Below are 14,587 nucleotides of genomic sequence, written 5' to 3'. Positions count from 1 at the left end.
AAAGTATTTTTTAAAAATCTCAATTTTTAAAAAAATTAAACAGTACTCAATCAATTTTAAGAGAACAGATGTACAAAAATATCACAAATTTGCCACTGAAACCCAAACATGAATGATTCATGCAAACATGAATGAGGAAACTATCTTGAAAATCTGTTTCAAAATAGGTTAATTTTAGAGATGTAACTGGGAATTACAATCTAGAATGAAAACCAGACAACAGTATTGTCTTCTATTAATTTGTGTGTATACTCAATTACATATTCAAAATCTCACAAATTCTCAATGGTATTTTCAGTGACACACTGAAGAAAAGTAAAAAGAAATTAATTTGTGAAGTACAGAGAAACTCTCCAGTAGAAAATACCAAAGCCACAATAGCTACATGTACAACTCTTAATTATCCATCCCATCAATCACACATGGAATCTGACCAGCAGCCAGAATTGCAGTTAAATTTTTAATTTTATCGCTTAAATGGTTACAGAACACCCCTTCACGTCCACCCTATCCCCGGAACCCCACCTAACCTTTTTGGACACCAAGGGCAATTTAGCATGGCCAATTCACATAACCTGCACATCTTTGGACTGTGGGAGGAAACCCACGCGGACATGGGGAGAGCATGCAGACACCACACAGAAGAGTATAGTATATTTTGTATCTAATATAAACAGGGCAGCGTTTCCACTAATTAAATCAGCACGATTTGAGTGCAATCAGCTCAAAAGATCTCAACATTTCTGCAATATTTTTTGCTGGTTCAATCCACTTTGCCAACATCCCAGCTCATAGGAATCACTTGTTACCCTTAAAATCTATTCATGAATAAAACGTGTGCATAAATAAATGAAAATGAACTAATCATACGAATGCTCTTCAAGGTACATGACAGTGAAAATATTTCAGAGAAAGAAATCACCATCAAATTTTACACTAGCCAGACTGAAATAACCACTCACATTAATTAAAATCAATCCAATTTGTTACGATCCTCGAATAGACCAAAAGAAATTTGATCTTCCAGGTAATAGCTGAATAGATAACACAACTACAGAACTGAACTTATACATCTTAACACAACCCACTCTCAGATATCTGACACACCTGTCTTTAAGTGGACATTCAATTCTCCCAGAATCTGTCCAAAAGCCCTGAGTGTTTATTTGTAATCTTCTCATTTTTCCAGTTGGGAAGCTTAATTCCATAACAATCCTTCATGGTCCACGTTTTCCCAGGAGACATCTCTTTTTAGCTGACCCTAGGCAAATCACCCAGCTTAGTTTTAAATCCTTACGAATTTGGTCTTTATATTTAGATGTGGTGAACCATAGAGACGTTAACCACTCGCTTCTCTCTCCTGGACTTGGGTAGACTAATGGTGTCTGTGAATTCTCAGGGATATTTTTGAAAACCGTTCCATTGTAAAGCCCAAGTCCATGGCAACTCAAATGACATGTACCTTGTACCCAGGTAGAAATGCTGATCAACTATCTTTCAACTTTTTGGAACTAAATTGGCTGTTTATGGCACAATATTCCCAGTCTATCAACTATTAGTACACATGCTTCTGTCATGGTCTCAACGTACACCTTCTTCTCAGTAAAATAATCTAGGCCCCCTTTAATTCCCAACAATTAAACCACCCAGAGGCTTGCTGTTTGGCAGACTTCAGAACAGATCACATAACCCTGTTCATTTTACCTTACAAAAAGTCCCATAATATGATTTTACAATCCCCATAATAATGTTCTTAAGGCCAGGACAGCAAAATGTTTGCAGAAAACAGTCCTTACTATTTGATCTTCAGCCTCATTCTGTGAAATCTTCTCAGTGGCTTTTATTGGAACACCATCCCCAGATACTCAAGACCTGATTGGCATTACTCAAATTTAGGAATCCATTATGATTGCTCACATTGCTATCTTTATTTGGTTCTAAATATGGCGGTCAATATGGTCACCTTCCTTAATCCTAATTAAGTTTGCTTTAGAGTCGCCAGGTATCTTTCGATACTGCCACAAGGTTCAAACACGAATACTGATCAAAGAGCAGATACACCAGTTAGTTAGTTCAAAGTCAATATTATTTATTTACACACAGTAATATCTACTCATGCACAAAATACTACAAACTAAACTATCTCGAACGCTAACGCCTATACTTAGCTTCGGGTGCCCACTCAGTCAGAGGTACGATGGCCGTTGTTCGGATCTGAGGCTGCTGGGGTCGAAGTGGTACAAGAGAACAGCTAAGGTCGTCTGTCTGGTAGCGAGCGTTGACCTTGGACTTACTTGCTTCTGGTGTAGCTGGTGGAAAGGTCTCTCCGCTTTGAGAGCCGATTCCAAAAGAGCGATTCTTTCTCAGGGCGTTCTTCTTGTACCCGAAGCGGCTTTGCACACTTTTGGGCGGGCCTTGAACTTGGCCCCAATTAATTGGGCCGTATCTTGTCCACTCGTATTGATCATGCCCAATAAAGGGATGTGTGCCCTGATGGCTGGGCGGGTCCTATGTAGCCATTGGCCTTGCTTTGTTTACGCTTTTGGTTTGGGGAACTGGCGCCGATATCTGGAGCTAGATCGGTTGCTGGAGTGTCTTTCCCTTGTTCCCGGAGATGGGCCATCAATATGCTAATAGACCTACAATTTCAGTCTCGTCTGGGAGCTGCGGTTCCAATATGCATACAGGCTCTGTGCCTGCTTGCTTTCTTAGCATTGTCCATAGTTCCCTACAGTCTTTGCAAACATCCATTTTGTATTCTGGAAGTGGCCACCCCAGATGGCTACATGCCTCATGATAAATTTTAAATTTGGGATTATGCAAATTCATCTAGGTGGAAACCGTGGTATTTTTAAAGGATAGGTTTGCAGACCACAAAAAGGTACAAACACACAAGAGCTTTACTGGAAAGGTATCTTCTCTATAGGCTGCTGGACTAGACTGACCGTTAGCCTCCCAAACTGCTGATGATGTCATCAATAAGTCAAGTTCCCGTACCAGCCTCCCCAAACAGGTGCCGGAATGCGGCGACTAGGGGCTTTTCACAGTAACTTCATTTGAAGCCTACTTGTGACAATAAGCGATTTTCATTTTCATTTCATTTCATGTGATCAAACTTAAGTGACCTTGTTCCAACTGGGAACAAGAATACACAACAGAAGCTTAAAACAGATTTAGTACAAACTTGATACTTATACTATTGTGCTTTTAACAAACAGTGCACCCTCTGACTGACTTTAAGCTGTCACAAAAGGTTTGTGTGACAAGTTATGATGCGTCAGTCTTACTTTGACTGTCATAAATGCCCATTGGTGTGTCAACGCACCATTTGAAGATACATGTGCTAACTTTAGAATTACATTGAGAAGTTGATTATTTACTTCAAAAGTAGCTCCAGTCAGAAATAAGCTTTTAAAAATCACACATGTTTATGTACTGCAAGATATAAAAAAGATGATCAGGTGTTTGACCATCATGTAGCACATTCTACAGAAAACAGAAATCAGCCTGGTACTTTTTCCAATGTAAAAACATATGCAACAAGAAAAAGGTAATTTGCCTCTTCACACTCACTTCTCCAAAAGTGCCAAGATTCCCTACAACAGGAAATGCTGTAAGTATGTTGCAGTTTTCAGTATCTGAAGGCTGTCATCTGAATGTATCACTAGAAAAACAAACCTTTTCCAAAGAAGGTGCACTCCAAAACATTAAACTGAAATGTTCTTTCAGATGTAGGCTGCATCCTGCCACCTCTGTTCATTCTAGACACATTGGGCTGGATTCTCCGCCCTGCCACATTTCCGTTTCACCCCACCGGCTGGATGCTCCGTTACGCCTGCCGGTCAATGGGGTATCCCATTGTGGGCTGCCCCACGCCGTCGGGAAACCCCCGGGCTGACGGCAAAACGGAGCATCCTGCCAGCGGAGAATCCAGCCCCTTGTGTATGCTGGAAATCAGGGCTTCTATTCATCTTCCAACTTTCCTCTCTTATGGACCCAGTTCATTAAATCTCCTGAGGAATCTCCGGAGGTGGATTAAGCTCTGTAACACCTCTGCTTAACGTTTCAAGGAAAGGAAGAACTTGCATTTCTATAGCATTTTTCCACATTCTCAGGATATCCCAAAGCAATTAAGTTTTGGGAAGTAAAATCATTGTTGTAACATAGAAATTTTGCAGCCAATTTGTATAAAGCAAGTTCCCCCAAAAAGCAATGTGTTAGTGACCAGAAGTTGTTTCAACAATGTTGGCTGTGGAATAACAATTGACAACACCAGGGATGACTCCCTTATTCTTATTTTAAATAGAGCCTCAGGATCTTATACATCAACCTGATATAGATGCAGCCTTTTAAGTCTCATCTGAAAGATGACACTGCGAGTATCAGCCTATATTTGAGTTCAAGTCTTTGAACACCTGACTCAGAGGCAAGAGTGCTATTTATTGAATCATGAGGGCACCATAATCCAAGTCAACCAGCATTACGCAATTCTATTTTTATCAAGCACATTTAATGAGTATGCAAAGAGTAATTTGCACTAGAAATGGTGAATATCCAATGTTATTATTGACATTAAACAATCTAGAACATTAAAAAATAGGACATTTCAAAAGTTAAAAAAGGCTGGTTTGTCTACCTGTCTTGCCTTATGTGTTGTCTCAGTGCCATGCTGTCTTATACAGTTTAGAGCCCTTGAGTCTGGGGAGTTCCCAACATTGAAGTCAATTACACCAGCACTGTCTATCATCCACTGTAATAAGAAAGAAAATTGATAGCCCACAATAAAACAAATAAAAACTGGGATACAGTACCTGTCTGGCAATATGATTCGTGGTAATGCCATGTTTCATCAGACACCTCTGGCCCCGTTGGTCAGCAGGATTCCCTATTTCATACGTTGATGTTGCTGCACTGTCTATTTTCCACTGGAAGAAATACAAGTGCCATGCTGTTTGTTTCCCCATGCAGTCAGTTTTAATGATGTTAGCAATTATATGAATTAAGATTTTAAAGTGGTATTATTTCCCAACTTCACGAGAACCAAGCTTCAATATAATTATTGCATTAATTTGGTGAAAGTCCAAATCATTATATTTTCATTCAAATGCAGCAGCTACCACAATAACAGCATCATTGTTGAACTTGCACTTAAAATCAGTTGAATCATTGCAAACTTTGTTCAGACAGGATTGTGACATGAATTTCTCACTTCAAAAAAAACATTAAACGGTGATTTGGTGTTGTCCCAACATAACTAGAATATACCTGTGTCAATGTGCCAAAGAATGCTGTTAAGTATAAAAGTTAAATGAAAATTTTGAAACTTTTAAAACATATTTTCTAGCTCTAGAATCACAAAATACAGAGCTAAAATGTATTTGAACTAATTTTTGTAAAGCATAAATGAGGCGATACAAGGAAACATATTACGGTGTTCACTAAATGTAAACCACGGACAAAAAAGGTGAAAGATGCTACATGAAGTAGTCAACTGGCAAATGAGAAGTAAAAAAGCTTTGCAAGACCTTGAATTCTTTTTCCAACATTAACAACAGCAAGGATAGACAAGAGCAATGTCACGGACGTGATTATACATAATTTTGAAAATGTGATCTTGGAATGAGAACTTCACTGTAAAAGGTCAGCATTTATTGCCAAATGTTATTTGTCCTTGATCAGATGATGGCAGGCCTCTTTCTTGAAACACTGCAGCTCATGTGGTGTACAAACACAGTGTTGTCATGGAGGGAGTTCTAGGGTTTTGACCCAGCGACAGTAAAGGAAGCATAGTTTCAAGTCAGGGTAGTGACTGGCTTAAGGGGAACTTGGAGGTGGTGGTGCTTCCATCCATCTACTGCCTTTTCTTCTAGGTTACAGAGATTGTGGATTTGGAAGGTGCTTATGAAGAAGCTACTTCAGTGCATCCTGTAGATAGTATACACTAGTATGCCAGTGGTGTAGGGAGTGCATGTTTAAGGTAGTGAATGGGGGCAGATCGTGAGGGCTGCTTTGTCTTGTGTAGTGTGAAGCTTCTGGAGTGGTGTACTCACCCAGGCAAGAGAAGAGAGAGTATTTCAACACACTCCTAATGTGCACCTTGTAAAACTCCTCTCAGCTCACCAAATTACTCCCCTGAAATGCTCACCACAGAAATCCCAACCACTGACCTGCTCTGGTGGTTACAGTACAGTGTGTCCAATTAAGCTTCTGGTCAAAAGTAACCAATAGGGATGTTGATGGCGAGGATTCAGCAATAGTAACACAATATAGCCTTCCCTTCACTGTCACGGAGTAAAAATCCTGGAACATTCCTGCCTAATAGCACTGTGGGTATATTTACACCACATTGGCTAGAGTGGTTCAAAACTGCAGCTCACCACCAATAGGGGCTGGGCAATATAGGCTGGCATAGCCAGCGACACCCACATCCCAAGAAAAATAAAATAAATAGCTACAAGTCAGGTGTGTGGCTTGGAGTGGAGCTTGCAGGTGCTTGTATTTCCAAATGTTGCCCTTTTCCTTTTCGCTGGTAGAAGTCGTGGGTTTGGAAGGTGCTGTCAAAGAAGCCTTGGGGGAGTTGCTGTACTGTGACTTATAGGTGGAACACACTTTTGCTACTGTGCGTCAGTGGTGGAGGGAGTGACTGCTTAAGGTGGTGGATGGGGTGCCAGTGGGCTGCTTTGTCCGGATGGTGTCAAGCTTCCTGTGTTGTTGGAACTGCACTCATCCAGGCAAGTTGAGTGTATTCCATCACATTCTGAACTTGTGACAAGCTCTAGTAAGTCAGGATGCAAGGTATTCAATGGAATTCCCAGCCTCTGACTTGCTTTTGTAGCCAGTGTGTCTATTTATGCTTAGTCCAGTTCAGTTTTTACAAACATATGAAATAGGTCATTCAGCCTCTGATGCCTGCTCCACCATTCAATATAATGGCTGATCGGTTTGTGTTGAGTTTCACATTCCCCATCTACCCGCAATATCCTTCGCCCAAGAATCTATGCCCTCTGCCTTCAAAATAGTCAGTGATCCTGTTTCAACCACCTTTTGATGCACAGTTCAAAAGTTACACAACCCTCTGCAAAACAAATCTCCTAATTTCTGTCCTAGAAGGGCAATCCCTAATTTCAACAGTGTCTCTTCCCCCTCCCCCCCCCCCCCCCCCCCCCCCACCCCCTCCCCCCCCCCCCCCCCCCCCCCCACCCCCTCCCCCCCAAATGTGTCCTGGACTCAACCACAAGAGGAAACATGCTTTCAACATCCACCTTGCCAATACGGTTCACAAATCGTTTTGACAAAGTGTCATCCAGACTTGAAACATTAGCGCTGTTCTCCTTCCACAGATGCTGTCAGACCTGCTAAGACTTTCCAGCATTTTCTGGTTTTGTTTCCTTTCAGGATCTTATACTTCACAGAATCTCTGCAGTGCAGAATGAGGCAATTCAGCCCATCGGGTCTGCACTGGCCCTCTGAAAGAGCACTATAACCAAGCCCAATCCCTCACCCCATCCTTGTAACCACCTAGGGACAATTTAGCATATCCAATCCACCCAACCTGCACATATTTGGACTTTATATATTTAAATCATGTCACCCCTCACTCTTCTAAACTCCAGTGGAAACAAGCCCAGCCTTTCCAACCTAACAAGACAACCCACTCATTCCGGGTTTCAATTTCATAAACCTCTTCTGAACTTACTCCTTTAGATCCTTCCTGAAGTAAGGAGACCAAAATTGCATATTTGAAATGTGGTCTCACCAATGCACTGTATAACTGAAGCTTCAATTCCTCTTGTAATAAAGGATAGCATTCCATTAGCCTTCTTGATTACATGCTGTATCTGCATACTAACGTTTTGTGACTCATGCAATGAGAACATCCAAATCCCTCTGCACCTCAGAATTCTGCAGTCGTTCTCCATTTAAGTAACACTGCTTTTGAATTCTTCCTGCCAAAGTGTACAACTCCGCACTTTCCCACATTATGCTCCACCTTCCAGAATTTTGTCCACTCACTCAACCTATCTATATCCATCTGCAAACTCCGTATGTCATCTTCATAACATACTTTCGTACCAATCTTTGTGTTGTCTGCAAATTTAGCTACTATGTCTTCGCTCCCTTCATCCAAGGCATTGATTGATGTAAATTGCCCCAGCACAGACCTCTGTGGGATTCCATTCAGACAACGATCCATTTATGCATACTCTGTTTTCTACCAGCAAGCCAATCTTCAATTCAGGCTAATATGATACCACCTATACCATGAACTTTTAATTCTTTCCAATAATCTTTGATTATGGCACCTTATCAAATGCTTTCTGGAAATCCAAGTAAGGTACAGGCTCCCTTCTATCTACAGCTCAAGTTACCCACAGAAATCCAATGTCGTTTAGAGAGCAAAGGGGTAACAGGGGGACAGGAATATACACAGGCAACAGAGTTTTGGATGACCTCAAGTTTTTGGAAAAATGTGGGACATCAGCCAGCAGTGTGCTGCAATAAGTGAGTCTAAAGATAATTAAGGCATGGAATGAGGGTTTTAGCAGATGAGCGAAGGCCAAACAAAGACAAACAATCCTTGAGAGGATCATTATCACTAAGGACGTAGTGATGGGCAAGCTAATGGGGCTAATGGTATACAAGTCTCCTGGCCCTGATGGAATGCATCCCAGAGTGCTAAAAGAGATGGCTAGGGAAATTGCAAATGCACTAGTGATAATTTACCAAAATTCACAAGACTCTGGGGTGGTCCCGGCGGATTGGAAATTAGCAAACATGACACCACTGTTTAAAAAAGGAGGTAGCAGAAAGCGGGTAATTATAGGCCAGTTAGCTTCACTTCAGTAGTAGGGAAGATGCTGGAATCTATCATCAAGGAAGAAATAGCGAGGCATCTGGATGGAAATTGTCCAATTGGGCAGACACAGCATGGGTTCATAAAGGGCAGGTCATGCCGAACTAATTTAGTGGAATTTTTTGAGGACATTACCAGTGCGGTAGATAACGGGGAGCCAATGGATGTGGTATATCTGGATTTCCAGAAAGCCTTTGACAAGGTGCCACATAAAAGGTTGCTGCATAAGATAAAGATGCATGGCATTGAGAAAGTAGTAGCATGGATAGAGGATTGGTTAATTAATGGAAAGCAAAGAGTGGTGATTAATGGGTGTTTCTCTGGTTGGCAATCAGTAGCTAGTGGTGTCCCTCAGGGATCAGTGTTGGGCCCACAATTGTTCACAATTTACATAGATGATTTGGAGTTGGGGATCAAGGGAAATGTGTCCAAGTTTGCAGACGACACTAAGATGAGTGGTAAAGCAAAAAGTGCAGAGGATACTGGAAGTCTGCAGAGGGATTTGGATAGGCTTAGTGAATGGGCTAGGGTCTGGCAGATGGAATACAATGTTGACAAATGTGAGGTTATCCATTTTGGTAGGAGTAACAGCAAAAGGGATTATTATTTAAATGATAAAATATTAAAACATGCTGCTGTGCAGAGAGACCTGGATGTGCTAGTGCATGAGTCGCAAAAAGTTGGTTTACAGGTGATTAAGAAGGCAAATGAAATTTTATCCTTCAATGCTAGAGGGATGGAGTTTAAGACTAGGGAGGTTCTGCTGCAATTGTATAAGGTGTTAGTGAGGCCACACCTGGAGTATTGTGTTCAGTTTTGGTTTCCTTACATGAGAAAGGACGTACTGGCACTGGAGGGTGTGCAGAGGAGATTCACTAGGTTAATCCCAGAGCTGAAGGGGTTGGATTACGAGGAGAGGTTGAGTAGACTGGGACTGTACTCATTGGAATTTAGAAGGATGAGGGGGGATCTTATAGAAACATATAAAATTATGAAGGGAATAGATAGGATAGATGCGGGCAGGTTGTTTCCATTGGCGGGTGAAAGCAGAACTAGAGGGCATAGCCTCAAAATAAGGGGAAGTAGATGTAGGACTGAGTTTAGGAGGAACTTCTTCACCCAAGGGTTGTGAATCTATGGAATTCCTTGCCCAGTGAAGCAGTCGAGGCTTTTTCATTCAATGTTTTTTAAGATAAAGATAGATAGTTTTTTGAAGAATAAAGGGATTAAGGGTTATGGTGTTTGGGCCGGAAAGTGGAGCTGAGTCCACAAAAGATCAGCCATGATCTCATTGAATGGCGGAGCATTAGGAGGATGGCCTACTCCTGCTCCTAGTGCTTATGTTACAGGAGATGGAAAGAGGCAGTCTGAGTAATGATGCAAATGAGGTTGGACGCTCATCTCAGAGACAAATGTGACCGCAAGATTGAGAACACACAGGTTAAATTGCTAACTGTCGTCAGGCAGAGAGATGGAAACGATAGCTCAGGAGCGAAGTTTAGAGTGTGGCACAGAAAACAATTACTTAAATCTTGCCAACATTTTAACTGGAGGAAATTTCTGCTCATTCAGTACTGGATTTCGGTTAAGCATCTGATAACTGAGCAAAAATAGAGTTGTGAAAGAGGTGGTGGTGAGGTAGAGCTGGGCATCATCAGCCTATATGTGAAAACTAGTGCTGTGCTTTCAGAAGATGTCATGGAGGAGCACTATGTAGATGAGACATAGGAGGGAGGGGCAAAGGATAGACCCTTGGGGGATACCAGAAGGAACTCTGTGGGAACAGGAAGAGGAGCTATTGCAAGTGATGCTCTGGCTGCGATTAGAAAGAAAATGGGGCAGTGGAGCAAAAGGATATTGGAATACTGATACACAAGTTGTTAAAAGTAGAAGTTTGATATAGCCATAAGGACTGCAAACAAAAGCAGAGAGATAACCTTAAAATGTATACAGAGCCCAGGTTAGGCCACACAGAGTGCACAACACATTTCTGATCTGCATAATACAAGATGATTAAAACACTGGAATAAGTGCAGAATAGATTTACAAGGATGTTACCAGAATTGGGAAGATGCAACTATGCTAAAAGATTGATTAGGTTGGGACTCTTTTCTCTGGGAAAAAAGGCTAAGAGACCCGAAAGAAGACTTCGAAACCCCGAAGGTTTCAAACAGTGTGGATGCGAAAAAACCTTTTCTAAATGTGGTTCAGTCCAGAGCAACTGGGCATCAATATAAGCTAGCTACCAATGATCAAGTAAAGAATTTAGGACAATTTATTTCTATAGAGAATGGCGAGGATGTGGGATCCACTGCCATATGCAGTGGTTGACACTATTGACACATTTAAGGGAATCTTTATGTATACATTTTATTTTTTTATAAATTTAGAGTACCCAATTCATTTTTTCCAATTAAGGGGCAATTTAGCGTGACCAATCCACCTAGCCTGCACATCGTTGGGTTGCAGGGGCGAAATCCACGCAAACACGGGGAGAATGTGCAAACTCCATTCGGACAGTGTCCCAGAGCCGGGATCAAACCTGGGACCTTGGAGCCGTGGGGCAACAGGGCTAACCCACTGCGCCGCCGTGCTGCCCGTCTTTATATATACACATGAGAAAGACTGGAATAGGGGAACAGTGGGACAGGATGGAGCAATAGAGTGAGTGGAGTTTGGCGTAATATGTTTAAACAGTGGCATTGACCACTTGGACAAAATGGCCCATGTCTTTGCTACAGAATCAATGCACGAAAATGCTTTTGGAAAACAATCAGAAATATAAAACTTCTATATTATTGTGATTTAAAAGTACATGATATGTAAAGTAAATAGTGTTGCATGAAAGATTGTTTTTTACATAACACAATATTCACTGTATCAGCAGTATGAAAATTAAATGCACGCTTGAGACCATATATGCCATTTTCCACTATGGAATAAAATCAGAAATCTTGCACGTGTTCACTGCTAATAAATCCACCAGTGCAGATTCAGCAGAGTGACAGCAGGGAAATAATATGAAGCACAATTAGTGACGCAGCAAACCTATGCTCTTGATTTGGTCACTTATGAAGGATTATTTATTTAGAAATTAAATAAGTAAAAAATGAGTCGGACTTACTTTGTTTATGATACCCTGGTCTGTTGCCAGCTTTCTGAAGATAGCTTCAGCAATTGGAGATCGGCAAATGTTGCCTTAAAAAAGGAGAGTTTAAAATATGCAAATGTTATATTTTGCTATCATAGGTCGCACAGTTTAAAGTATATAGAATTCCTGTACTTGAGAAGAGCTAAATAGATTGAGTTCCATGCAAATTTGAATTCTATACAGCTCCAATTGTTATGGATATTAAAAGTGCATATGGAAGAAACAACGTTTCTCAACAGAGGGAAACTTCTTAAGCAGCAATTTATACACTTCACTTTGCAGGCAGAATCACTGCATAAACCATATAACTTCACTCACCAACAACTACTGCCCTATGAAAAAAACAATATCAGCAGTGTCTCTTCAGCACAAGTCTACCTCAGACAAAGCCAATTGTGGTTTACACCACTTGTTTTTATTCAGATGTTGCCGGTTTGACAAGATGGAATTAGATCTTTTAACATTTACACCATCAGGTGACAGGTCATAGGAAAAGGAGGATGCTATTTAGTGCTTTCAATGTTTTTTCCAATGGATAATTCAGACCACAGCTGATCCTGTCCTTAAATCTATTTACTCATCTTTTATTTCTATCTTTTTATACTTAAAGTATTCAGCTATAAGCCAGAACCATTTAATGGAGGCATAAAGGAAGAAAGCATTTTTTTTACAAATTGAATCATCACTTGTCTGTGTAGCAGAAGGGTTGGTGACCAGAGGAGACAAATCCAAGGCATAAAGTTCAGAGAGGATGCAAGGAGATTTTTTTTTTTTTTTTTTTTTAAACATAGTAAGTTGTGATATGCAATGCACTGCCTGAAAGGGTAGTGGAAACATACTTATTAGTAACTTCCAAAAAAATTGGATACTTTAAAGAGATAAATTTGCAGGGTCTATGAATAACTTGAATTTATATATCATCGTTAACCACCCCAGGGTACTTTACAAACGTGTTATCAAAAAAAATTTGATACCGAGGCTCCCTGACAGGGATTATCAGGACAGATGACGAAAGCTTGGTTAAAGAGATAGACTTTTAGGAGCATTCTAAAGTAGAAAAGAGAAGCAGACAGGTTTATGGAGGCAATTCCAAGGTTTACAGCCATGACAACTTAAAAGGCATGGCCACCAATGGTGGAGGAATTAAAACGTGCTCAAGAGTCCAGAAGTGAAAAGTGCAGCTACCTTAGAGACTTAAGATACTGGAGGTGATGACAGAGAAGCAAATTAAGGGATTTAAAAATAAGGATGAGAATTTTAAAGTTGAGATGTTGTTTAACTGGGAACCAATGTAGGTCATCAAGCACAGGGCGTGAATGGGATTGGCAAGAGTAAGTAGGACACAGGCTGCAGAGTTTTGGATAACCTCAAGCTACGGGGGACACAACGTGGGAGGAAAAGTCAAGTCTCGAGATAAGGTTTCAACAGCATCAACAAAGGTGGAAATGGTTGGTCTTTGTGATGGTGGAGAGGACAGGATACAAAAAGGAGCTGGAGTAATTGGAACTAAAACAGAAAACACTGGACAATCTCAGCAGGTCTGACAGCATCTGTGGAGAGAGAAGGGATCTAACGTTTTATTAACTCCGTTCACTGTGCACAGATGCTGTCAGACCTGCTGAGATTGTCCAGCATTTCCTGTTCCAGCTTCCAGCAGCCGCCCTAATTCGTTTTTATCTTGGGAGGCATTGGCTGTTTGCACCAAAGAGTTGGCGGAGGCATGGCGGACCGAAAGGCCTCCTCCTGCTCGGCCTGATTCTATCAAAGGAGAGGCAATGTGGATTACCAGATGGAGTGGTGACAACGAGGTCGCAGCGTTTAAACCCTCTTCAGGGCGAGTGAACCTCTTTCTGGTGACCGCGGCAGGAGTGAGCCCAACATCGACCGGCCGGGGAGGGCGCCAGGCACCCGCCAGCCCGCCGCGCGCTATAACTGTCGTTGGCTCAGGTGACTCTGCGGGCAAATGGGGCAACAGCTTATCCCGAGGGCCGGCTCGAGCCGGGAGGGAGCACTGCACACACGCACTCACCCAGACAGACGAAGAGAACCGACTGCTGACCATCCGCCATCTTCACCGGGTCTTCGCGGGACACCGCGTCATCCGCTTCCGTCTACTCGCCTGCCTGTTGTGCCAGTGATACTGGGCTTCGCTCGCTGCAAATTATATATACATTAATTATTCTAATTTTCCAAACTAAGGGAACTGAGTTAAAATCCGATGCATTGTCGAGATGCGGAAGTGTCCTAATTCCTTGGCACATCCGCAGACAGCTGCTAGATAGGTCCATTGAGAACCTATTAGGAAGTGGGCAGGTGTAGGAGTTCAGGTGAATGTGCAGGAAGTCAGATTAGAATGACATTGTGATAGATCGCATTCAAAGTTTTAGAGGATCATTATATTTGAAAGTAAGTTTATTTTCTTTTGTTTCTCATTATTAGATTGGTACACATTTTGGGATAAACACCTTGTGTGACTTTTTGGTGCAACATGTATGTTGGGTGACAGTTCAGGCACATTTGTCATTGACATATGGTGAAATCATTTCATACAATCATGGAATGATACAACACTTGAGCCATTC

General features: G+C 41.5%; 2 protein-coding genes across 9 annotated transcripts in view; one reads left to right on the top strand and one right to left on the bottom strand.

The window, feature by feature from the left end:
• acp1 (acid phosphatase 1) overlaps nt 1–14,177 on the bottom strand; it is a 47,395-nt gene extending 33,218 nt beyond the window's left edge. The window contains exons 1-3 of one of the 5 annotated variants that reach the window (XM_072498658.1): nt 14,035–14,177; nt 11,979–12,052; nt 4,812–4,925 (exon numbers count right to left, since the gene is read on the bottom strand). In XM_072498658.1, coding sequence (XP_072354759.1) covers nt 4,812–4,925; nt 11,979–12,052; nt 14,035–14,074 — 228 coding nt within the window. In that variant the 5' untranslated portion in view covers nt 14,075–14,177. Of the gene's footprint in view, nt 1–4,636; nt 4,751–4,811; nt 4,926–11,978; nt 12,053–14,034 lie in introns of all 5 variants that reach the window. The other 4 variants (XM_072498659.1, XM_072498657.1, XM_072498660.1 and 1 more) reach the window with 4 other exon arrangements.
• Nucleotides 14,178–14,296: 119 nt separating this feature from the next.
• Nucleotides 14,297–14,587, top strand: part of sh3yl1 (SH3 and SYLF domain containing 1) — a 239,990-nt gene continuing 239,699 nt past the window's right edge. For 3 of the 4 annotated variants that reach the window (XM_072498653.1, XM_072498656.1, XM_072498655.1), the window contains exon 1: nt 14,300–14,411. Coding sequence is in view for 1 of the 4 variants with exons in the window: in XM_072498654.1 (XP_072354755.1) it covers nt 14,411 (1 nt within the window). In the remaining 3 variants the exon portion in view is untranslated. Of the gene's footprint in view, nt 14,412–14,587 lie in introns of all 4 variants that reach the window. The other variant, XM_072498654.1, reaches the window with a different exon arrangement.

This window comes from Scyliorhinus torazame, chromosome 4, assembly GCF_047496885.1.
Source record: "Scyliorhinus torazame isolate Kashiwa2021f chromosome 4, sScyTor2.1, whole genome shotgun sequence".
Taxonomy (NCBI): domain Eukaryota; kingdom Metazoa; phylum Chordata; class Chondrichthyes; order Carcharhiniformes; family Scyliorhinidae; genus Scyliorhinus; species Scyliorhinus torazame.
The sequence above is the reverse complement of the archived record's forward strand: the minus strand, read 5'-3'. Positions and strand labels throughout refer to the sequence as shown.